The sequence below is a fragment of the Tamandua tetradactyla genome, chromosome 6 (genome assembly GCF_023851605.1).
Source record: "Tamandua tetradactyla isolate mTamTet1 chromosome 6, mTamTet1.pri, whole genome shotgun sequence".
Lineage (NCBI taxonomy): Eukaryota > Metazoa > Chordata > Mammalia > Pilosa > Myrmecophagidae > Tamandua > Tamandua tetradactyla.
The window spans coordinates 63,539,041-63,565,906 of record NC_135332.1 but is presented as its reverse complement, the minus strand read 5'-3'; the positions used below and the strand labels follow the sequence as shown (position 1 = coordinate 63,565,906).

Sequence of the window (26,866 nt, the reverse complement as noted above, 5' to 3'; positions counted from 1 at the left end):
CACCAGCTAATGGTCCTGACTTGGAACCTCAGGTTCTTTCAAGACCCTCAGAGGGAAACCACATGGGTGAACTCATGAGACCTCTACTTTTTTTGAGGAAAAGGCAACTTATTTTAATTTATGGCACTTTTAAATTTCAGAAAGAATTCAAATAATTACTTTCTGATAGCAACAGCAATGAGTCGTATCTACACAGCAGGAACAAAAAAAAAAGTCCATTGATCGCAAGCTTAAATAATTCAGATAGCCCGTTGCATGTTTCATTGACAGACTTTTATTAAAATTGTACATAGATCTCATACTTAAATTTAAAAAAACAAACTTCCTTTTTTCGTAGTACCAAAATAGTTATCTCTTTAAAATACTTTGAAAAACTTTAATACAATTATGTTATATATTAAATATCTTCTAAACTCTCATTCTTTTCTCTCCCATCTCTCTCTCTCCCCTAGCGTCTTGCCTTACCTTACTACCCATTTTTTAATGAACTTTTCAATGCTTTATCCCAGAGAAACATTAAAAGGGAAAAAAAATTTTTAAAGATGATTTTAAGAAGAAAGGCCAATGATAATATTTAACATGATAAAGAAGATTCATACAAACTGGGCTCGACCACAGAGTTATGCTCTAAGGTTTGCCCACATACAAATCACTCTTTAGAATCATTTTAACAAAATATCAGTTCTTGTCCTGAACTAGTAATGTTGACCCAACAGCACCATGGCATATAACAGCACTCAAGAGTACAAATAAATACTTAGGTGTTGGAAGTCTACATGTGGGGAAAATATATATATACTTTTCAGAAGACAACAGGCTTCCCAAAAGCCCATTCTCAACACAGGCTGCCTACAGGTACCCGTGGACAAGGGTGTCTGCTTAGCACAAAGTTGCAAGGATACCAGATTCACTCTGTACCGGAATGTGCCATCAAAAGCTGGATTCGGGTAATTTTTTCTTTCGACCCAAGGAAAGAGTGTGGTATTTCACCTTCTCCAAGGTACCATAGGAAGTCTGCTCCCCAGGAACGTGCCTGGGCCACTACCTCTCGTGGGTCTGCCGGCTTTGCGAGGGAGATAGAGAGAGCTGGGTGCGGATCGGGCGTCCCTGTCCAGGGTGCTGACCAGGTTCTCCCTGAATTTGAGGGAAGAAGACGAGCCTCCAACCTGCTCCTCCCGGGCTGTGCTCAGACTGCTGCTCCCCAGGGAGTTCGGGAACCCCTGGGGGGAAACCTCTGCCCCCTCACTCTTCCTCTTGTTCTCCTTCTTCCAAAACACAGACCTCAGAAGGGTGAATGTCCCAGGACGGAGTCTGTCTGTCTCACAGTCCCCTGCCCCTGCACTAGCCCTCCCCTTGGCTAAGGTAGCGCGGCGACCGTCCTTACAGTCTCTAGGTAACCCGGCAGTGTTCAGAGCCTCCTTCGGGGAGGACGCACGGCTGTTGCCTCCCAGGCGGCCACTGGCCTGGCAGTTCGTGGTCTTCTGGACCTCCGGCCGGGCTGGCTTCTCGGTCCCTTCCGAGGGCATCACAGACAGGGGCAGGTCCAGCTTTTTGGGCAGCCTGATCTCCTGGGTTACATTTTCCTTGAGCTTCCCGGCTATGTTTGGACCATCCAAGTCATCCGGGCTGGAACGGTGTTTGGAAGGACCCGCGGGTTGCAGCAGCCTGGCCAGAGCGCTCTCTCCAGCTCTGGCGGGCAGGGCGGTGGGTGGCGTCGGCACCGCTGACTTCTCTTCCCCGCCAGCAGCGCCCGTCAGCAGTGGCACGATGGACTGGCTGGTAGATCGAGGCCTCCGTCTGGATTCCAAGTACTCCACCAGCTCAGTGGACGCACCGGGGGTTTTCCCTCTGGCTCCAAATGACCAGTGCAGGGGCATGGTCTTGAAGGCAGACTGCCTGGCGCGGGCAGGGGTAGAAGCCTTCAGGCTGATGCTGCGGCCTCGGACGTCCCGTGCCATCGACCGGGACCCCGACCCTCCTGAAAGAGACACCAAAAGTATTAGTGCCCAAAAAGAGTCACTGCAATGCCAGTCACAGAGCAAATGTTGATCAAGGGCTTCTGGCATAGGGAGCTCTGACATATGGGCACTGAGGATACGGCAGCAAAGGAGACGCCTCAGGTTCTGCCCTGGGGGGCACTGCTGATTCCCCCCACTGCTCCATGGAAATAAATTTACACAGAGTTGAAGCCATAGGGCAGGCAGGTGCCAAAGAAGGAACCTCTAGGCACGGCAGCTCAGACGCCTGGAGAGCCCAGCCTCCGAAGCATCTAATCTGAGATTAAACCTTCTTTTCATCCACCTTTAAATTATCCCCATGAAACAGAATGCACAGCAGAGGTGCCTGCTCTCTCAGGTCCAGCTAGGGGGCTGCAACTTTCAAATGTGAGGATCTCAGATGTCTCACCCAGGGCCAAAAAGCTGAACTGTGTGTTTCGTTTTATCAGAACAGCCACTATGCCTTCCTGGTTTGTTCTGAGATAACTGTATGTACTTGGGAAGAGGTTTTGGATATACTGTGAGTTGAGAAATAGAGTTTAGTGGAAAAACTGCAATAATCCCACCTACATATATATTTCTATTTGTGATATATGCAAGCGAAAACATGCAAACAAGAGAAACAAACATTAAAAATTTAAAGTCATGAGGGGTATATGACCAATTTTTTCAATTTTTCCCTGGATCTCTCCATTTCTAAAGTGAACACACATATAACGACGGTGTTTTTTAAGAAAACATGCAATCAGTCATTGTCCCATTAAAAGGCCTTGATATTTGCAATCACTGAGAAAGAAATCTTCAATTGAAACACACAGTCCATGTGATACAGGGACAGTCCCTGCCTCTGGAAGACTCCAGGTCAACTACACCGTCTCTCACTCACCTAGCTGTCCCCCCGGCACGTGCTGGTCCAACACCATGCATGAGGGTGCCTCCAAAAGGAGCAAAGACCATTGCCACAAAAAGCCCCCTGTAAGTAGGCTTGCTTGAATTTACGACATGGGGAGCAAGGATTTTGGGGTGTACAGTGGAGAGTTCAGGGAGCACAAAGGAACCAGATTCAAGGTTTGGTATCGATAACAAGCAAACTCACCACCCTCCCCCTGTCTATGTGGGACATGACTCCCAGGGGTGTGGACCTTCCTGGCAACGTGGGACAGAATCCTAAGATGAGCTGGGACTCAGCATCAAGGGATTGAGAAAACCTTCTCGACCAAAAGGGGAAAGAGTGAAATGAGACAAAATAAAGTGTCAGCGGCTGAGAGATTCCAAACAGAGTCGAGAGGTTATCCTGGAGGTTATTCTTACACATTAAATAGATATCACCTTGTTAGTCAAGATGTAATGGAAATGCTGGAGGGAACTACCTGAAACTGTACAGCTGTGTTCCAGTAGCCATGTTTCTTGAAGATGATTATATAATGATATAGCTTTCACAATGTGACTGTGTGATGGTGAAAACCCTGTGTCTGATGCTCCTTTTATCTACCTTATCAACAGATGAATAAAACATATGGAATAAAGATGAATAATAGGGGGAACAAATGTTAAAATAAATTTAGAGTGAAATGCTGGTGATCAGTGAGGGGGAGGGGTGGGGAGTATGGTATGCATGAATTTCTTTTCTGTTTTCTTTTCATTTATTTTTCTGAATAGATGCAAATGTTCCAAGAAATGATCATGATGATGAATATGCAACTATGTGATGATACTGTGAATTACTGATTATATATGTAGAACGGAATGATCAAAAGTTACGAATGTTTGCATTTGTTTGGTGTTTTTTTGATATTTTTTTAAAAATTTAAAAATTAATTAAAAAAAATAAAAAGATTGGGTGTTGAGCACAGCAGGGAGCCCCAGCCACGTGAGCCAAGCATCCTAGGGGAAGGTGGGGAGCACCCATTAACTACAGGAGCAGTTGGAAAGCAAAGCAGAGGCTCCTGGAGGATTTTACCTTTCAGGATTTTGAATTTCATTTTACAGCTATTTATTGCAGAAGTCATGGGTTTATAGAAAAATCAGGCCAAAAATTTTAGTTCCCATATCTGTACCCCCCATACACACATTATTATCACTTTGCATTAATCTGGTACCTTTGTTACAACTGATGAAATATTATTATAATCATACCATTAACTCTAGTCCATAGTTTACAACAGAGTTCACTGTGTTGTATAGCCCTGTCAGGTTTTTATTTTATTTTTATTCTAGTGTCATAGCTACAACCTAGAATTCCCTCACTTTAATCTACAATTCAGTAGCATTAATTATACTCACAATGTTATGCTACCTGTCAAGTTTTCCAGATAAATTTTGGTATTTTAACTGCCTCCACCCCCCAGTGCCACCTTTTATAGGTTTCTTTTCATCAACCACCAAGAGACACAATTTCACCCCAACTACTTGTCATTTCAGTTCAGCTCTGAGCTTTGCAGCTGCACCACTAAATGTGCACACCTCAGGGAGAAAGATTTCTAGGGCCCCAGGTGCACGTGAAGTCCGTTCTCTCCCACAAGCCCCAGGAAGGAATGCTCTAAACCAGGAGGACAGAGCTGTGGCCTCTAGTCTTTCAAAATGAGGGCACATCGCCCCGTGGTGAGACGCTTGGCAGCTGACCGAAATAGCAGCCCTTCCTTTCATCCTGGTAGGAGCGGATCTGAGGCCCGGGCTGACACCAGCGCTGCAGCTGCATTTATGTCACAGGCCTCACGGGCCCGGCGAGCTCGTCCTTCTTTCCCGAGGCAGCAGTGGAAAAGCACTCCGGTTGGCTATGTTTTATTTCATTCTCTTCACTGAACTCTAGCAGGATCGGAGAATGTACATTGGATAAACTGAGAAATAAATGGCCTAGGGACAGAGGATATGGAAAGTGCTCTCCGCAGTGTGGGGCTTTTAAGGACCCCACTTTGTGTCCAGAGGGGGTGCAGGTCCTGACGTGCCTCTTGGGGGGCTGGAAGGCTAGAGGCAGAGACATGTCCAGAGGGGCCACCAGCATGCTGACTCTGCTCCTCTCAGCCCGAGTTCCCTGCACATGTCACAAGGGGAGCCTGTGGCTTCCACCCTGCGAAGGCTGGAAGGACCTTGGCCCTTACCCACTCTAAGGTCGTAGACATAAGTTAAGTCCTTCTTCAAGGTTATATAAGCCCTGGAGCAGGTGTAACAAGGTTTTCAGGTCCTACAAGAGCACCCCATTTGTAGAGATGGTCCCTGGAGAGCTGTTGGCAAGGCCCCCACCCCTACAGCAGCCCTGGAGCTGGCAGATGCTGCCTTGAGACATGCCACCTCTGTTCATCTGTCTGACCACCTCGACTGTAATGTGATGTTTTATCCTTGGCCAGAGGAATCAGGCAACCTCACCATGCAGGTCCTGAGCCCACCTGCCAAAATACAAGACCTTCTGCCATAAAGTACTTTAAATCTTTCCAAGGGTCTCCATGTTACCTCACTTGTTCGCCCACTTATTCATTCAACAAACATTTCACAAGAGCTTGCCTGTGCTGAGGGCTGTTTTCAGAGCATGGGATGGAAGCTGTGGATAAAATACAAATGTGCCTGTCCCTATGAGGTTTGACAAAAACAAAAATACAGTATCATGTGATATAGGAATAAGAGGAACGAAGGAGAATGAGGCAGGGTGATGGGGGAAAAGGTTCAGGGTGGGGAGGTACTATTACACTCCCTGACGGTATTTGTGAAAAGTAAGTTCCAGGAGAGGAACAGCAAGGGTGGTGGCCCTGAGGCAGAGTCAGGCTTGGTGGGTCAGGGAAGCAGTGATGGCCATTGCTGGAGCAGAGGGAGGGAAGGGGCTCAGTGAGGGGTCCTCAATTTCTGACCCCCAAGCTGCATTTGGATAATCTGCATTGGCTCTGGCTTTCAGTTCAAAAAAAACCATTACAGGAGTTCATCTAAACCCTCAATATCTCTGTTCCCCAGCTTTTTATGTCTCTTAGGTCCTTTCTCGTCTCCTCAAACTTGGTGACATCCATGGTAGAAGTCACTGTGTGGGATCAGAGTGCAACCTGGGGCAAGTCCCACCCCTCAAATGTTTCGCTGGACCCTGGAAGGTAAGGAGGAGTGACACAGGTCACTGTGTCACATCTGGGATGGAGCCACAGGGCAGGGCTGGCTGGCTGACCACACATCCCTGGGAACTGAGGCCATGGCTGCTTTCCATGATTCAAAGAAGCCTCGCCACTCTAGAGAGCTTGGAGCAGAGCCCCAGCAGGCAGAGGCAGAAAAATGACAGCACACATTGCAAGGTCCAGCAGCCAAGGAGGATAAGAACAGAGCATGGAAGTGCTAAAATGGGAAATTTTATGTTGTATAAATGTTACCACAATAAAAAAAAAAATAGAACTGTATAATACAAAGAGTGAACCCTAATGTAAACTAGGGACTATAGATAAAAATAAAATTACAATATTGTCGCAGTAGTAATAAAGGTACCACACTAATGCAAATGTTAGTAACAGGGAAAGCTGTGGGGATGGCATGGGAATGCTGCTTTCTGCCTGAGTTTTCTATAAACAGCTGCTCTAAAAAATAAAAATAAATAATTAGAAAAAGAACCTCAACTCAAAGAAGCCCCTAATTAAATAGAGCCGCTGGAGAAAACAGGTGACAACTTCAAATGAAAGTCCCCAAGGACAGCCAAATATAGAATAACAAAAGGACTGAAAAAATGGGACTTCTGTGTTTTAAAATCCAGTAAATGAATCAAAGAGGTACAAGGTCATCATAGAGACTCAAATTAGTGGGCTGAAGGTTAAAGTAGAAGAAATATATCATACCATTGAACAAAATGGCAAAAGCAGAGAAACAACAGGGGAGAAGGAAAAGGGGAGGAAATGTTGAGAACAGCTTCAGGAGACCCAACAGGCAATTAATCTGAATTTGGGAAGTAGGACAGCCAATAATTAAACAAATAAAACTTCCCTAAAGAAAGGCCTAAGTCTATTGTGGAAAGGCCTCCCCAAGTTCCAAACAGGGTCCATAAATGAAAACACATGCCTAGGCATTTACTGGTAGATTTCCTAAGCCCAAGGTCAAAAAGAGCATCTTAAATACTTCCAGGCAGAAAGCACAAGAAACTCCCATGTAATAAAAAAAACAGCCCTATGAAACTTAACCCCACAAAGGATAGGCTAAGCCTACTTAAAATTAGGCCTAAGAGTCACCTCCAAGGGCAGGCCACAGTGGCTCAGCAGGCAGGAATGCTTGCCTGCGATGCCAGAGGACCTGGGTTCGATTCCTGGTGCCTGCCCATGTTAAAAAAAAGAGTCACCCCCAAGAGAACCTCTTTTGTTGCTCAGATGTGGCCTCTCTCCCCAGCGAACACAACAAGCAATCTCACCACCTTCCCCCGTCTATGTGGGACATGACTCCCAGGGGTGTGGACCTTCCCGGCAACGTGGGACAGAAATCCTGGGATGACCTGAGACTCAGCATCAAGGGATTGAGAAAAACCCTAGAAAGAACTGAGGCCCAGCATCAAGGGATTGAGAAAACCCTCTCGACCAAAAGGGGGAAGAATGAAATGAGACAAAGTGTCAACGGCTGAGCGATTCCAAACAGAGTCGAGAGGTTATCCTGGAGGTTATTCTTATGTATTAAGTAGATATCACCTTGTTATCCAAGATGTAATGGAGAGGCTGGAGGGAACTGCCTGAAAATGTAGAGCTGTGTCCCAGTAGCCATGTTTCTTGATGATGATTGTATAATGATACAGCTTTCACAATGTGACTGTGTGATTGTGAAAACCTTGTGTCTGATGCTCCTTTTATCTACCTTGTCAACAGATGAGTAGAACATATGGAATAAAAATAAATAATAGAGGGAACAAATGTTAAAATAAATTTAGTTTGAAATGCTAGTGATCAATGAAAGGGAGGAGTAAAAGCTACGGTATGTGTAATTTTTTTTTGTTTTTGTTTTATTTTTCTGTTGTCTTTTTATTTCTTTTTCTGAATTGATGCAAATGTTCTAAGAAATGATTATGATGATGAAAATGCAACTATGTGATGTTATTGTGAATTACTGATTATATATGTAGAATGGAATGATCACATATTAAAAATGTTTGTGTTCTTTCCTGTAATTCTTTTCTTAAATTAATAAAAAAAATTAAAAAAAAAACAAAAAAACCCAGCTCTAGGCTTCTCATCTGCAGCCCTGGGACCTGGTCGACTGTGGGAAGATGCCCGAGAGAAAAGTACTGCACCCAAGAGCCCTGCAGCCGGCCACGCTGCCTTTCAGTCTCAGGTGGAAAAAAAAAATATGTGTGGCTCTGCAAAGATGCAAAGAACATATCACCCATGTATCTGAAAAAGAACTCCACCCAAACTCTAAGGAATCAGAACAGAGACCTCAAGATAGAGGATGATGAAGAGGAGAAAAAAAGAGGTGGGCACAAAGGACCCTGCAATTCACATGGTGTCCACCCTACATGGTGAAGGACTGGCAGCCTCAGAAACGAAATTTATGGCTAAATTAGCATATTTGAGACTGAAAAGGCACCACTAGAGGAATTCTAATAGCAGTCTGGAATTGAGAATTCTAACCCATTTCTGAAAAAATTTAAGGGTAGGGGAAGAGAGGAGACTCTAAAATGAACCAGAGGTAGGACATGGAAGCATTTCAAAGCTCTCATTTTGGAGGGAATGGCAGGGGAAAGAGTGACGGCTTGGAAGGATTGTACGGGTCTCATCTACTGCAGGAGGGAAAGGAGACTGTGGTGGGAAAGAGTGCCTCATGGGAAACAGTAGGCTTCTTATATCCACACGATAGTAGGAAAATGTGTTTGCTTTTAAATATTAGGAAAGAGGGTGGTACAAAGGTGGCTCAGTGGCGGAATTCTCGCCTGCCATGCCAGAGACCCGGGTTCAATTCCTGGAACCTGCCCATATTAAAAAAAGTTATATATATATATATATATATTAGAGAACAGAAAATAATAATTAATACGCAAGGGAAAGTAGAGCAGAACTTCCAGTTCTACAAGGGGAAAAATCAGCAAAAATAAGAAGCAGGAAAAAGGAGGAACAAGGAATTTAACTATTTTTAAAATGAAAGGAATGGAATCAAAGTTTTGTAGTTGTTAAATTAAGTTTAAATGGACTGAATTCTCCCATGATAACAAAGAATCTGAATTTTGACTTAGAAAATTAAATAAACAAACAAATCCAGCCACATACTGTTTACAGAAATCACCTAAAACTTAAAAAGAAAGGTTGAGGGTGGGCCATGGTGGCTCAGCAGGCATGTCGGATACCCGGGTTCAATCCCCAATGCCTGCCCATGCAAAAAAAAAAAAAAAGAAAGATTGATAAAACAATGAAGACATGAGCAAAGTGACATCAAGCAAATGCAAACAAAAAGAAGGGGTAGAATTGCTAATCCTGAACAAGGGAGAATTTAAGGTTGAAAACATTAAGAATAAAGAGCAACATTATAATGATATGTCATATTGTTATATAATGATATAACTATTATAATGATGTATTTAATGCACAATTTATAAACTTGTAAGCACCTATTATCCAGGCAGCTAAAAATATAAAGCAAAAATTATTGATATTTAAGGAATATGTGGCAATTAATGAGGAAGGGTTGACTACACGTCCCCCATGTCAGGCAGACCTAAATGAGGTAAAAAAAAAACACACAGGTGAATTGAAAAACACAATCAAATAGTCTAATTTAATAGTTATGATACAAAACATATTTATACCTCCCAAATACAGAATATACATTATTTCAGATGTCCATAGAGCAGTTACAAAACAATGATCATCTCTTGACCACAAGGACCACTTATAAATTTTTTAAAAAGGAATAATTTTTATAATTCATAGTCTTGGCTTATAATCCACAAAATTAAAAATAAATTAAAAGATGACAGAAAAATCTTAAATACTTAAAACTAAGAAATATACTCCTAGCTAACCCTTAGATCAAAGAAGAAATCAAAATTGAAATGACATACTATCTAGAAAAGCACTGAAACGAGGAAAAAAAATGTCTTTGAGGCACAATAAAAGCTGTACAGAAAATTTATAATCAGAGGCAGCTATAATGCAAAGCTAATGAAGCTTCAGTTTCAGAGCGCCTGATTTTCTGATGGCCTCTGGGAAGGACCCTAGCAATTTTTTTTCAAGATCATGTTTTTATAAAACTTGCAAAAGTCGAGTATATTTATATTCTTTCAGAGCCTCTACCCCATCACCAAGTATTTAAACTGCAGTCTGGTCCCCAATCAGCTGGGCTCCATCCATTTTAGTTTTAAATGCCTTCATTATTACAATGTCCTGACATCATGAGAACTTCTAGAAGGTTCGAATTCTCAGGCTATCGGTATTTGTGTAGAAAGGATTGCTTACTTTTGGTAGGGGACAATGCTTTACTGAATGAGACTATCCCAGAGCACTGCAGGACAGGTAGTCTAACCCCATCCCCTACCCCCAATAACTATGACAATCAAGAAAACCCTCCCACACATTTCCAAATCCCTGGGGTGAGGGGTTAGAGGTAGTACCAGCCACTATTGGAAACCAACGTGCTACATTTTATCTTACCCAGCTTCGTAATAATTAGAAAGTAAAGCTGGATTGTTCAACATCTCATAGCTTCTCAAACAGGTTTCAAAATCCAAATCTGTCACCACATTTATTGAAGCCCCAAAAGGGCAAGCTACGAGGCTACTGCAATCTCTGAACAGATGAAGCTCTAATTTAGAATTTCAATCTAAGTCTCAGAACCAGGATTTAGGCAACCAGACGGAATGGGGTCAGCACCACACACTGTGCCTAAGTATGCACTCAACAGAAATGTAGACACTTGTGCAACAGACTCCACCAAGAAGGCTCTTGGCAGTACTATTCCTAATAGCTCCAATGCGGAAAGTACACCACACATGTACTTTATGTACATGGGGACATAAAGTAATAAAGGAATAAGCAGCTGACAAATAAACCCATACCATGTACCCCAAGAATTCCTCTCCTAAGTATGCACTCAACAGAAATGTAGACAACTGTGCAACAGACTCCAACAAGGAGGTTCTTAGCAGTACTATTCCTAATAGCTCCAAAGTGGAAACAGCCCCAATATTGAAACACAACAGAATAAATACACTAAATGAAAGTATCCTTACAACGTGGGAAGTTTTGATGAGGGAAACGGTACGTTTCAGAGGGAGCGTGCCACGGAAGCACAATGCCAGACATTACACAAAGACAACCCATCCTGAAAGATCCACAACAAAATATGCAAGAATTTTTGGAAAATCCATAAATAATTCAAGAATACATTTATCATTCAACTTTGCTGTCACATGTATCAGAATTTCACTCCTGTTTACGGCTGAATAACCTCATTATATGTATTTACCACATATTTATCCTTTTACATGACAATGTTGAAGGAAATGAGCCAGACACAAAGGACAAATATTGTATGATCTCAAGTGTAGGAAATAATTAGATAAAGCAAAATCATAGATAAAAAACTAGAATACAGGTTACCAGGGCTGGGGTGGAGTAGAGAATGGGGAGACAAGGCTCAGAGTTTCTATTTGGGGTGAGGAAAAGTTTTGCTAACAGATGGCAGTGATGGGAACACAACACTGTGAATGTAATTAACAGTACTGAATTATATACTCGAATGTGGTTAAAAGTTGACATTTTTTCCCTTCCTGTTCTTTAATACTATTTAAGTTGGTGAATTTACAAAGACTAAATATCGGTTGTCTCAAGTAAAAGAATATGCCTAGAAAGCCACATACCTTAAATACTACACCTAAACTTCAGCACTTTCTTTTCAAAGATGTTAACACTATAATCTATAAAATCCTGTATTTGAAGAAGAGCTGTCCAATAATTATTTTTCTGCAAGACGATAGGTAGTCTTTTTTTAAAAAATATTTTTAATTGTGATTTCTCAACACACGATACAGTCCATCCAAAGGATACACAATCAGCGGCTCACAATATCACATAGTTGTGTACTCATCACCTTGATTAATTTTAGAACATCTGTATAACACCAGAAAAAAGAAATAAAGAGAAAAGAAAAAACCTACATCCCATACCCCTTACCCTTCCCTCTCATTGACCACTAGTCTTGCAATCTTCCCATTTTTTTTTACCCCTTACAACACCCCCCCCACACCTATTTTTAATTATTTTTGTCCTTATTTTTTACTCATCTGTACATAGCCTGGCTAAAGGGAGTGTCAGCTGCAAGGTTTTCACAATCGCACAGTCACATTGTAAAAGCTATATAGTTATACAGCTGTCTTCAAGAATCAAGGCTACTGGAATCCAGTTCAATAGTTTCAGGTACTAAAAGGAGACATCTTAGGTTGTATATATGTTACTAGAATTAAATTTTTTTTTTTAAACACACAAAACCTTAGGAATGTACAACAGGAATGTATAGCCATGGGCTATGGCTAATAGTACACTTACAATAACCTTCTTTCATCAATTGCAACAAAGTTAACACAACTAACGCAAGGTGTTAACAATGGGGGAAGTGGGGAGTATACGGGGGATCTGTATTTTCCACATATTTGTGTTAACTTACAATTACTCTAATAAAAAAAAAAATACATATATCTGTAATAACTCAAGGTGTTTCACCTGATGGCCAAACCAAATTTCTCCAGGCCAGACCACCCAAGCATCTGTGATAGATTCCAGCCTATCAGCAAACACAAAGAAGGACTGGGGTGGGCCCCCACCTCCCCTCTCTTTTTACTCTTTCTTTTCCAAATCCCTTTTTTTGCTTTTTTTATTGACATTCGTCAACTGTCAGCTAACACACACACACACACACACACACACACACACAAACACACACTCTCTCTCCATATATGTGTAAACTTCTGTACAGGGAACTACGTCTTTTATTTTTTTGACAAATTGAATAAAATGAACTATTGCTAAACACAACACATATAAATCTTGTGGGAAACTGCTTATGGCACCGGCAGTGTGCCGGCTATCTTGTTGTCTGACGCCACGTTAAGTATTATCTCAAGTTAAGTCCCTTCTTCTCTCACTTCTGCTCTGCCCAGTCCCCGAATTCGGCTGATGAGCCTTGGCTAATCTGCCTTTCCCAACTGCCTTTCCCAGCTTAGCCTCTGCGGTTAAGTTGCTTAACTGCAGAATAACGCCCAACCTCTGCTAACACCCGATACAAGTCACTTCCCCTTTCTTGCTGTATCATTACCCTGTATTCGCCCTCAATAAACGAGACTTGATCAGAATCCTGTCTTGTCTCCATTCCCTGTGTCTCTTGTCCCACCAATTCTCACTCCCTCCCTCAGGTCCAGGTTTGTCTGTCCCGCGGGTTGGGTCAAGTGGCGCCTGAACGGGGGCCTGAGCACGAGGGGTCCAGTGAAGAACGCTGACTGCGAACCCCCGGCCGGGTGAATTCAGAAGAAAACGGAGGCCCAGGGGAGCTGAGCTCAGTGGAGCAGCCCAGAGGACGCTGCGGGGGAGCCTGCCCTGCCGCCTAGATCCTCCGTAAGTGAGCAGCGATTATGGGACAAGAAATTAGTCAGCATGAAACTTTTGTAGAAGGTTTAAAAGACGCTTTAAAGACACGGGGAGTAAAGGTTAAAGTTAAAGATTTGTTAAAATTTTTTGAATTTTTAAAAGAAGTGTGTCCCTGGTTTCCTCAAGAAGGTAGTATAGATGAAAAAAGATGGGCGAGAGTAGGAGACGCCTTAAAGGACTTTTACAGTACTTTCGGCCTGGAAAAAATCCCCATAATGGCTTTTTCATATTGAAATCTTATTAATGAAATTCTCAGCGTTCGGTTTAAAGATAGTAAAGTCGCCGCAGTTGTAGAGACCAGCGAGGCTCTCCTGCAAACAGAACAAAGCTCAAAACTGAAACAAACAGATCCCAGCACAGATATTAAAGACCTCGAGGAAAAGGTCGTAGTTAAACCCAAAAAGAACAAGTTTGAGGAAGACTTAATTTCTCTAGAAAGTGAGGAAGAAGAAGAAACTCAACCTAGGAGAAAAGACAAATCTAAAAAGAGTGGGGCCCAAATCAAACATTCCAAAAATATTTATAAGGGAGGACTTTACCCGGATCTCAAAATTTATAAGATAATAAATGGTCCGGAAGAAGGACAAACAGATAGCTCGGAGGAGGAGGAGGAAGCGGTGGCCTGTCAGAGAGTAAAACGGCCGCCCTCCCCGGAACGGCCTCCGCCTTATAGGCCTCCTCCCTCAGCGCCGTCCATAGTAATGCCTGTCATAGACCCGAAAAAGGAATTAATAGAAAAAATAGAAAAGTTAAAAGAGCAAATTCAATTAGAAGAAGAGCATCAAGAACTTATAAATCAATTAGAAAAATTAAAAATAGGAAAGGCAAAAAATAAAACTAGTTTCGTTCAAACCCCCGCTAAGCCACCAGTTCGCGGAGTTATTCTAAAAACACCCCAAATTTCTAACACCTTAATTGATATTCAAGAACCCGAGGCTGTCCCCGTCACCAAGACTACTGATAACCAGGGGCAAACGTGGAGACACCATAATGGTTTTGAGTTCAAAATCATTAAAGAAATAAAAACTGCTGTTGCACAATACGGGGCTACTGCTCCCTATACCATGGCTATTGTAGAATCTATTGCAGAAAATTGGCTCACTCCCATGGATTGGCACACTATTGCCCATGCTACGTTATCAGGGGGAGATTATTTGCTATGGAAATCAGAATATGTTGAATTATGTAAAGACACTGCTAGGCGCAACGCCCAGGCAGGCAATGGCTGGATTCTAGACATGTTAATAGGAGAAGGGAACTATGCCACTAATGACACCCAAATGCAATTTGACCCTGGACTTTTTGCTCAAATTCAGATGGCAGCCACTTGAGCATGGAGAAAGCTGGACCTGACGAGCCATTCGCAGATTTTGTGCATCGGCTCATAACAGCAGCCAGAAGGATATTTGGAAATGCAGATGCAGGTATTGAGTTTGTGAAATAGTTGGCATATGAAAATGCTAATACCGCATGCCAAGCTGCTATTCGCCCATATAGAAAAAAACAGATTTAACGGGCTACATCAGGCTATGTTCTGATATTGGAGCCGCATACCAACAAGGCTTAGCCATGGCGGCGGCTCTACAAGGATTTACAGTCAAACAATACCTGGCCCAACAGAATAAAGGGAAATGTTTCAATTGTAGAGAGGACGGACATTTTGCAAAGAATTGCAAAAGTAATAGAAATATGGGAGAAAAAGGAACCACCCCCGCCCCTAGGCCTTGTCCTAGATGCCACCGAGGCAAACATTGGGCTAACAAATGTAGGTCAAAAACCGATGCCCAAGGTCAACCATTACCTCCCCTCCAGGGAAACGGGAATCGGGGCCAGCCCCAGGCCCCCAAACCCAAACAAGCTTATGGGGCGATCAGCTTGTGCCAGCCCACAAAAATCCATTTCTACCCTCTGCGGAGCCAGGAAGCGCAGGATTGGACCTCTGTCCCACCTCCCACACAGTATTAACACCTCAAATGGGAGTGCAAGCGTTAGGAATAGGTCACAAATTTGCATGGAATAGGTCAGAGTAAAAACCCTGAAAAAAGCGCAAAAATGTTAATATGGAAAGACAAGGAAGGGAATCAAGGGACCATACAGCCATATGTCATCCCAGGCCTCCCCATTAATCTCTGGGGTAGAGACCTGCTGTCCCAATTAGGACTCCTTATGTTCAGCTCCAGTGACGCAGTCACTGCTCAGATGCTTTCTCAAGGGTTTCGGCCAGGAAAAGGGCTAGGAAAGAACGAAACAGGTATTGTGCAACCCTTAAAACTCAAAGGACAACTTGACAGAAAGGGACTAGGAAATTTATCCTAGGGGTTGTTGATCCTCCTGTACCCCATGCAGAAAAAATCACATGGCTCTCAGATGAGCCAGTATGGGTAGATCAATGGCCCTTATCTTCCGAAAAACTTCAGGCTGCACAACGGTTAGTACAGGAACAAGTTAGTGCAGGTCACATCACTGAAAGTAATTCACCTTGGAACACACCTATCTTTGTCATTAAGAAAAAATCAGGAAAATGGAGGTTGTTGCAGGATTTAAGGGCTGTAAACAAAACTATGGTACTCATGGGAGCTTTACAGCCAGGATTGCCCTCGCCTGTAGCAGTCCCCTTCAATCAATATAAAATCATTATAAATCTCAAGGACTGTTTCTTTACCATTCCGCTACACCCGGAAGATCAAAAACGCTTTGCTTTCAGTGTACCATCCACCAATTTCAAAGAGCCTATGAAAAGATATCAATGGAAAATTCTGCCCCAAGGTATGGCTAATAGCCCCACCTTGTGCCAGAAATTTGTAAGTTCAGCCATCTCTAGTACTAGAGAAAAGTGGGAAGCTCTGTACATTATTCATTATATGGATGATATATTAATAGCAGGAAAAAATGGTCAGGATGTCTTAAAATGTTATCATGATCTGACTAAGGCTTTAGCATCCCATGGACTCCAAATAGCTCCTGATAAGGTTCAGTTACAAGACCCATACACATATCTAGGGTTTCACTTGAATGGGAATAAAATCACCAGCCAAAAAACGGAATTGAGATTGGACAAGTTGTCAACTTTAAATGATTTCCAAAAACTTTTAGGGGACATTAACTGGCTCCGGCCTTACTTAAAATTGACTACTGGAGATCTCAAACCTTTGTTTGACCCCCTTCAAGGAGATTCCAACCCTAACTCCCCCAGAAACATTACTCCCGAGGGGCGTGAGGCCATTAACAAAGTACAACCAGCTATTCAATCGCAGTTTGTCACTTTCATAGACTACACACAGCCATTAATTCTAGTAGTATGTCGGACAGCTTTTACACCCACGGCTGTGTTCTGGCAAAAGGCACCTATTATGTGGGTTCATCTACATGCCTCTCCGGCTAAAACTATTTACCCCTACTACCAAGCAGTTGCTGATATCATTCTCTTAGGTTGAGAACAAAGTGTCAAATATTTTGGTAAAGACCCAGATACAATTATCCAACCATATACTGTGGCACAAGTTGATTGGTTTTTTCAAACTACAGACTGTTGGCCTATTGCTTGTGCTTCCTATTCAGGCCAAATAGACAATCATTACCCTAACAATAAACTTTTACAGTTTATTAGCACTCATGGCTTTATATTTCCACTTAAAATATCTTTGCAGCCAATTGAAAATGCACTCTTGATCTTTACTGATGGGTCCTCATCAGGGATCGCTGCTTATGTTGCCAATAATGACATTATTCAATTTCAGACACACTGCAGTTCTGCTCAAATAACAGAATTACAAGCAGTCATAGCGGTGTTTTCAGCATATCCAAACCAACCTTTTAATCTTTACACAGATAGTGCCTATATTGCTCAATCTGTACCACTGTTAGAAACTGCAGCTCAAATAAAAAATGCTTCACAGATGGCTCATTGGTTCATGCAGCTGCAATCGCTCATTCAGAAAAGAACCCAACAATTTTTTATTGGCCACCTTAGAGCTCACACTAATCTCCCTGGGCCACTGTCCTTGGGAAACCAGTTAGCTGACCAAGCCACACGTGTCACATGCTGTGCAAACATTGTCCTCAACAACCAATTACCTGACTTAGTCGCAAAGGCTATAGAAGCTCATAAACTGCATCATCTCAATGCTCGCACCTTAAGATTAATGTTTCATATCACCAGAGAGCAAGCTCGCCAAATAGTTAAACAGTGCCCAGGCTGTGTTACACATCTACCTACACCGCATTTAGGGGTTAACCCCCGAGGCTTAGTGCCCAGTGCATTATGGCAAATGGATGTAACGCACATCTCAGAATTTGGCAATCTTAAATATGTGCATGTTAGCATAGACACCTTTAGTGGATTTATATTTGCTACGCCCCAAACCGGTGAGGCAGGAAAACAAATTATTGAACACATGTTAGCAGCCATGGTTGCCTTAGGAACCCCGCAGCATATAAAAACTGATAACGGTCCCGGATACACGGGTCAAATGTTTAAAAAATTTTGCCAGCAACTATAAATCAAGCACACCGCAGGCATACCATATAACCCACAAGGACAAGGAATAGTAGAACGAGCAAATTTATCCTTAAAAAACACCACTGAAAAAATAAAAAAGGGGGAGTGGTACCCCACCAAAAGATCACCCAGAAACCTAATATCACATTCTCTTTTAATCCTAAATTTTTTAACCTTGGATCAAGATGGACGTTCTGCTGCAGAACGATTCTGGCACACAGAATCGAAAACACAGTTTGCCACGGTCCTATGGAAAGACCCATTAGATAATACGTGGCATGGGCCAGATCTGTTCTAATATGGGGCAGAGGATCGGTCTGCATATATTCCAAGGAATTAGATTCAGCCAGATGGTTGCCAGAGCGATTGGTAAAACAAATAGACAATAACAATCTGTCCAGGGCAGAGAAGTCGCCCTGAGAAAGGACATTTCTCTCTCTCTTTCTCCAGCACATCTGAAGCCGCTAACAAACCAGCGAGCCCTGCTACAGCCCACCCGAAGACGGCTAGCCTACGCACGGCCAAAGTCTAAGAACTTAACCTACTGGTAAGCACCCCCCCACTGGTGTCACATGAATTGCTGGCTCTTACTGCCAATTGGTTTCCTAGCCCTGCTGTTTGCAGCCGGACTAGCGACAGTTGCCCCTAAGGATTGGAATCCATTAGAAAGAATTCTGATCGCTGTAGCATATTTATGCGCAGTAGGGTGCTTTGCTACGTCAGCTTGTCTCCCTTTCTAAGAGCGGGCCAATAGCACTGTAATCAAAGATGGCTCCATCAGGAATAATACCCTGCATACTTATCATCTTGGGTTTACTCCTGAAAGGCTCTTATGGTGGCTGGGATGACCCACAGGCCATCAGAAAGCTGGTAAAAAAAATCCATGCCAGCGCTTGCAACTGCTACAAGGAAATTGAAGCCACACCTTTGACGGGAACGTACAGGTTGCAGCGAAATTGTGGTGAGAAGGTAGCCTACCTATTAACTGGTCACGCCTCCGAGGTAGGGAGTTATCAAAGATGGGTTTGTCTGAAGCCTCCTGACCTAGAATTCCCCGTTAATGGGGTATTACCAAAGTGTAATTGTACCACAATATATCCCTCTATTAATGCTCAGTGCTATATGGCGTATTCGCAGTGCATAGACAAAAGCAACAACAAAACTTACTATTTTACTAAATTGGCTTGCACGGATTTAATATTTAAGCCGCCTGAAGGCTTAGGCAACAATAAGCTCCAACTAAGCAACTGCGGCGGCAGCGAAGCCAGAATAGGGAAGGAGGTGTGCTCGTCACCTACACCTCCAATACACATGTCAGACGGAGGAGGTCCACAAGATCAGGCCAGAGAACTCGTAGTCAAGAAGAAATTACAAATAATTATGGATCACTTATATCCTCAGCTCTATTATCACCCGCTAGCTAAAATAAAAATCCAAGATATAAATCTAGACCCCCAAACATTTGATATTTTAACTGCCACTTGGAAGTTACTTAATAGCTCCAAGCCAGATTTGGCTTCTGATTGCTGGCTTTGCCTACGGATGGGAGGCCCCCTGTCCCTTGCCTTGCCACCACGCAATAATACTTACAGGAACTGTACTAACCTTAATTCTGACCCTTGCAGTATCTCCATACCTTTTTGAGTACTACCTAAGTTCGAGAACAATACTCTTTGTTTCTCCTCGCCATCCTCTAATGATAGTAATAAGATAGATCTCGGCGTGCTCTCTATTGGTTGTCAGGAGACAATCAATATCTCTGATCCCCTCTGTCCCACTAACGGCACTGTATTCATATGTGGCGGTAGCCTTGCTTATACCACACTCCCACAAAACTGGACTGGGTTGTGTGTCTTAGGTATACTCCTTTCTAACATTGATGTCATCAGAGGGGAGGAGCCAGTACCTATCCCCAGACTAGACCTTATTGCTGGCCGCCACAAAAGGGCCGTGCAGATGCTTCCCCTCCTGGCTACGATAGGCATTGCTGGAGCTTTAACTGCTGGATCTGCTGGTTTAGGGATTTCTATCACGCAATATACTAAATTATCCAAACAGTTAATTGAGGATGTGCAAACTTTATCAGGCACTATTCAGGATATTCAAGACCAATTAGACTCCCTTGCCAAGGTAGTCCTACAAAATCGAAGATGATTGGATTTATTAACCGCAGAGCATGGGGGAATATGCTTGGCTTTACAGGAACGCTGCTGCTTCTACGCCAACAAGTCAGGCATTGTCAGAGACAAAATTAAAAAACTGCAAGAAGACTTGGTAAAAAGAAGAAAAGAACTGGCTGAAACTCCTCTGTGGAGCGGGTTTAATGGACTATTGCCTTATTTTCTCCCACTTCTAGGATCCTTGATTGGCTTACTAATTTCGCTAGGACCTATCCTTTTCAATAAATTGATGGCTTTCTTGAGACAACAAATTGATGCCATAAAAATGCAGCCCCTTCAGGTCCACTATCATAGACTGGCCACGGCAGATTGCGATGGTAATGAATACCTATAAAAAACACTCCATCTGCGCATTCCAGAGTGCTGGACTGGGTAGCCAATGACGGGCAACTGGACACCTTAGTCTGAGCAATCTACCACCTAAGGCAGAGGCCTGGCCCTATGCTGCCATAAGCCTCCATGATGGGTAAGGTTTCAGGTTGCCTACTTTGTGGTGTCCCGACCTAAGACAGGCACAGTCCCCTTGGGATAGGCTGTTGTGCAGTCTCCACCCTTTTTTGAAAATAATAAAAAAGGGGGACCTGTGGGAAACTGCTTTTGGCACCGGCAGTGTGCCGGCTATCTTGTTGTCTGATGCCACCTTAAGTATTATCTCAAGTTAAGTCCCTTCTTCTCTCACTTCTGCTCTGCCCAATCCCCGAAATTGGTTGACGAGCCTTGGCTAATCTGCCTTTCCCAACTGTCTTTCCCAGTTTAGCCTCTGTGGTTAAGTTGCTTAACTGGAGAATAACGCCCAACCTCTGCTAACACCCGATACAAGTCACTTCCCCTTTCTTGCTGTATCATTACCCTGTATTCGCCCTCAATAAATGAGACTTGATCAGAATCCTGTCTTGTCTCCATTCTCTGTGTCTCTTGTCCCATCCATTCTCACTCCCTCCCTCAGGTCCAGGTTCGTCTGTCTCGCGGGTCGGGACAAATCTCATGAATACAATGTTGAAAAAGCACCAAAGAATAAATAATGCATAATGTATAATTCAATTCATATAAAGCTTCAAAACAGGCAAAAGTAAATCAATGGTGTTAGAATTTAAAATGATGCTTAGTGCTTCCTTCTGGGAAGGAGGGAAATAGTAGTGATTGGGAGGGACACAAGGCAGGTGGGTTGTTTTGGAACTTTCTATTTTTTAATCTGAGTGGTCATTACCTAAGTATGTTCATTTAACGATAATTTCTCAGATATGCACTTGCAATCTGTACACTTAACCATATATGCACTATACTTCAATCAAAATTTTTATTTAAAAAATTAAATCAGTAGCAATGGGAACAAGGGAACTACAAATAATTAGAACGCGTGATTGCTTTCTGATTGAAGGAGCACAAAAGCTAAAGACACATACATCAGTTCTTACTTAAGGATTGTCATCAGATTTCTCCCTCTAGACTAGACCCTCCGAATATTAAGGTGTTCTATTATTTCCTACTAGCAAAGAAAAACAAACACTGCTGCCAGCCTGCCCTCCTCTGCAGCCACTGATCATTTAGGCAACATTTCCGGGTGGACTGCATAGCCACCCTTCATGTCCTCACCCCCCGTCTCCCCTCCGTCTATTTCAGCCGAGCTTCCATTCCCTCCAGCACTGCTGATGGTCTTGGCAAGCCCCTGGTGACCTTCCAGCTTGGCAGTTGCTTCCCTGTCCTTGACTCAGTCTCCCAGCAGTATCTTACACAGGTACCCCCTTTCTTCCTGAACGTTCTCCGTTTGCATCTGTGAGCCACACTGCCTGCTCCCCTCCCCACCTCACCGGCTGTTCCTTCTCACTTTCTTTATTGATCTCTTGGCCTTTTCTGAACCTCTAAATGTTGCTGAGCTCCAGGGTCTGGTCTGAAGTTTTCACTCGTTTCTAACTTGACTAATTTCTCTAGAAGAGCTCAACCAGCCTGAGGGAATTCAACCAGCCCCACGGCCTTAAACTGTATCCATCTGCTGGTGACACCACATACTTATCTCCATAAATGTCACCTTCACTTAGTTGTCTTACAGGAATCTCAAAATCAGCATGTCAAACATTTCTTAATTCCCTCCACCCAACTCTTTTCTATCTCAGGAACTGCACTGCTGTACCTGGTTATTTAGATGGTAAACAAAGAGTTGTCCCAGGTTTCTCTCCTTCAGGAACACCATCAGCAAATCCTGTTAGCTGTATTTCCAAAACATATCCAGAGTACGGCCACTTTCACCAAACATGCTAGTTCAAACCACCACCATCTTTCACCTGGATAACTGCAATGGTCTGCTAACCTGTCTCCTTGCTTCCACTTTTGCCTCCCAAAAGTGGAGTGTAATCTCCACACAGCATCCAGAGTAGATTTAAAAAAAAAATAAATCAGATCCTCTCACTTCTCTGCTCAAAATCTCCCAGTAGCTATCTGCTGCACTTCTAATGAAATCCAAACTTTGGGACATGATCTAAAAGGTACATCGTGATCTGGTCCCACCTACCTCCTAACACTCTTCTCCTCATTCACTTGGCTCCAGCCACAACTCTGGTTTGCTTCTGCTCCTCACACACGTACCAGGCTTGCTCCCACCTCGGAACCTTCACCCTCGATAGTTCCTCTGCCTGGAACCCACTTTCCAGACCTCTATGTGATGCCGTCTCACTCCTTTCAGGTCTCCGCCCAAATGCCACCTCCTCAGAAAGGCCTCCCCCTACCCCACTCTAACGGGACCCCCTTCACCCTTCTCTCCATTCTCACTAATTTCTCCTGATTATTTACCTCTTAACTCTCATCAGTGCTTTAGACCACATGACTATGTTAGCTCACTTGGTTTACGATGAGTCCTCCCCAGTGGAGTGTATGCTCCGGGACAGCAGAGGAAGTACATACCTGTGGCTAGAAGGTGGCAAGAAACATAGCGAGGGAGGCATGGGCTGCATAAAGAAGGTCTTACAGGAGAACTTAATAAACCTCTTGCAATCACTGACTCTTGGCACTCAAGGCTATAAAAAGCCAACCATCTCATCGCCATGAGAGAGAATGGTCTTCGTCATCATCATAAGAGATAACGGTCTTTGCAGAAAATAAAAATAAAATCGCAATTCCAACCAACATGGTAAGACGTACCCTTTTCCTGATGGACGAGGCCGCTGGTGAAGATGGGTGAGTCAGGTTCCTGGGGCAGGGAGGGGCAGGGGGCAGAGCTCCAGGACAGTAAGCTTTCCCTCGTGCTGCTCTTATTGCTGCCCAGCCTTAGGAGCCAGTGATCAGACAGGGAGGAGCTTGTGGAACCTGCAGAGGAAACACAGAGGGAAGGCTGGATGCCAAATCAATGCCTGCAGGGTCCTAGAGCCTTCCAGGGCCAGAGCTCCATCTCAGAGTCCGGGAACAACCAGGACCAGAGCTGAACTCCATAAACAACAGCTAACTGACCGCAGGGTAATCCTGTGATGGAATACCCATGGGCCTAAGCTTAAAAATTTAGGGAAACAGAAGGATTTGGACAGTGAATAAAAAAGCATTTGCAAAGTCCCCTTGGGGGAATGGTAAGAAAGGGGGAAAATTCAACTTCACCAAGTAGGGAATTCTTGATATTCTCACAAGCAGTGTGGACAACCAAAGCAATAGGCTGAGCCCCCAATCTTGGGGTTTGTTCATATGAAACTTAACCCCCAGGATAAGTTTATTTAAAATCAGGCCTAAGAGTCACCCCCAAGAGAACCTCGTTTGTTGCTCAGATGTGGCCTCTCTTTCTCAGCCAATGCAACCGCCCTCCCCCTCTCTATGTGGGACATGACTCAAGGGTGTGGACCTTCCTGGCAATTGGGGGACAGAAATCCTAGAATGAGCTGAGACTCAGCACCAAGGGATTGAGAAAACCTTCTCGACAAAAAGGGGGGAGAAAAATGAGACAAAATAAAGTGTCAATGGCTGAGAGATTACAGAGTCAAGAGGTTATCCTGGAAGTTGTTCTTACGCATTAAATAGATATCACCTTTTTAGTTAAGGTGTAAAGGAGAGGCTGGAGGGAACTGCCTGAAAATGTAGAGCTGTGTTCCAGTAGCCATGTTTCCTGAAGATGACCGTATAATGATATAGCCTTCACAATGTGACTGTGTGATTGTGAAAACCTTGTGTCTGATGCTTCTTTTATCTATCTTATGGACAGATGAGTAAAACATATAGATTAAAAATAAATAAATAATAGAGGGAACAAATGTTAAAATAAGTTTAGTAGATTGAAATGCTAGTGTTCAATGAAAGGGAGAGGTAGGGGTATGGTATGTATGAATTTTTTTCTGTTTTATTTTTATTTCTTTTTCTGAATTGATGCAAATGTTCTAAGAAATGATCATGAATTGTATGTTGATTGATTTTATTAATAAAATTTTTTTTTAAAAATTAGGGAAAGCATTTGGGCACAGAAAGGAAAGTAGGCTGATGAGTACTAAAATGTGTCCCATGAAATTACTTGTCTCCATCTTCATCTTCTTAAATATGGTAAGACTTTTACTCTTCTTAAACTCCTATCTTCTGTATAAGAAAGTCAGACTTTGCACTAGGTTTAAGTTAGAGCTGCTGAAGAATCTTGGCTTTCTTTGGCCCCTTTCCAATGACCGTTGGGCAGAAAATATGAGTAATTAAGAAAAATGCTCTCCATCATTATCAAAATCTGCTCCTATGTGCCTCGCTTCAAAACCCCACATTTTCTGAAGGCTATTACTGCAATTCACACATCTAGATGCATGGTCAAAATTAGGAAGTTTTAAGAATAACTATCATTCAATTTTGGAGTTTTCAATGTTTGTTAAAGTCTATTACTTGACAGAAAGTTAAAATAGGTATTTTATACAAGGGTTAAAGAACAGTACATTTATATACAATGTGGTGCTGCTGCGCCATCATTGAGCTTTTTGAAACTTTGGTGTATCTACCTAACTTTTAAAAAATGTTTTATCAATAACACCAATCTACATACAATATGAACATTCTTTTTTCTTCATCACATAGTTGTATATTCATCATCACGATCATTTCTTAGAAAATTTGCATCAATTCAGAAAAAGAAATTAAAAGAAAACAAAAAAAATTCATACATACCATACCCGTTACCCCTTCCTTTCATTGAGTATTAGCATTTCAATCTACTAAATTTATTTTAACATTTGTTGCCCCTATTATTTATTTTTAATCCATATGTTTTACTCATCTGTCCATAAGGTAGATAAAAGGAGCATCAGACACAAGTTTTTCACAAGCACACAGTCACATTGCAAAAGTATAGCTAACTTTTTGTTGTTTCGTTCCTTATTACAAAATACAGTTTCCTGTGATTTAAAAAAAAAACTTTTTTTAATGAATTAGATACTGAATTTATCTATGCATTTCATTTGTTTAGAAAAACTCTTTTGGGTTTTGGAATGTGCTTTGTATATTTAAAATTTGCATGGACATAGGGGTGCGAGAGCAGTTCCGTGGTAGAATTCTCACCTGCCATGCAGGAGATCTGGGTTCAATTCCTGCCCCATGCTCTAAGCCACCCCCCCAAAAAAATCATTGTGAACAACATTCCCTATGATACACATATCACATATCTGCCTTTATGTATATGTATAGATACAGAGATACATATATGTAGGGAAACACATGAGACAAATTTTTATGGATATCACAGAAAGTAATATATAAACTGGTCTTTTGTTAAATGGCTTTTAATTGGGAAAAAAAATGCTTTTCTGTCACAAAAATAAGGATGGCTGGTTCTCAGAGTGAAACAAGTCACATAAAAAGGGCAGCTTTGACATTTTTTTCCTCTAGACTTCCAAGCAAGTTTGAGATTGTCTAATAAGAGCATCTCTAGGATATACCAAAGCAGCTCCATTCCTACAAAGCCCCCGCATCCTTTAACACTGTCCCTCCCTTTTTAACAAGGCTAGCCAAAGATTTATAGTGCCCAAGTTTAATTATATCAGGCTTAATATGAATGAGACTGGGAACTAGAATTCTGTGCTGCCAGTGTCACTGGCCCCAGCCAAGAAAAAGGACTCATTTCCTTTCTCATGGATTTCCATATGTCCATCCTGCATCCTTACAGATGCGAGATGAGTCACAGCTCTTGGGTCTCTGTAACAACAGCCAGGGCTTCCTCTTTCAGACCCTTCCCCATCTCCCTGGGACCTCGATGTGCAATTGAGCATCTCACCAGTTCCCGGGGCGACTCCCCAATGCCCCCTCTCCTGCAACGGGCAGCAGAGCCTACCTCTCATGGAGCTGCTGGCTGACCACGGAGGGATGCTGGTCCGTTTCTGGTAAAACAGGATGTAAGCCCCTCGGGTATTGACCTCCTCTTCTCGAAGCGGTTCCACCATGTTATCATCGTAACTGTACCACTGTCCATCCAGAGAGTTCCGGCAGTAGGCTACAAAGGTCCAAAGCCCCAAGACGCAATTTTAGAATCTGAGAACTTTTTCTAGGGACATGGCTGGAATGTGGACAGGTTTGCAATGCAGAGAGAAAAATCAGTGAGTTTTTGGCTACTGAAGAATTGCGTGGTATTGGAAATGATCAGTAAATGGTACCCCCAGATCCTTATTGATACATTGTAAATCACGTTATTTT

At 42.7% G+C, this 26,866-nt stretch overlaps 1 protein-coding gene across 1 annotated transcript in view; it reads right to left on the bottom strand.

Annotated features, from left to right (window-relative positions):
• Positions 1-251: 251 nt before the first annotated feature.
• Positions 252-26,866, bottom strand: part of USP43 (ubiquitin specific peptidase 43) — a 94,073-nt gene continuing 67,458 nt past the window's right edge. Inside the window, 4 exon segments of the mRNA XM_077165964.1 lie at positions 252-1,028; positions 1,031-1,978; positions 23,375-23,539; positions 26,508-26,666. Of these exon segments, the coding sequence (XP_077022079.1) occupies positions 931-1,028; positions 1,031-1,978; positions 23,375-23,539; positions 26,508-26,666 (1,370 nt within the window). The 3' untranslated portion in view covers positions 252-930.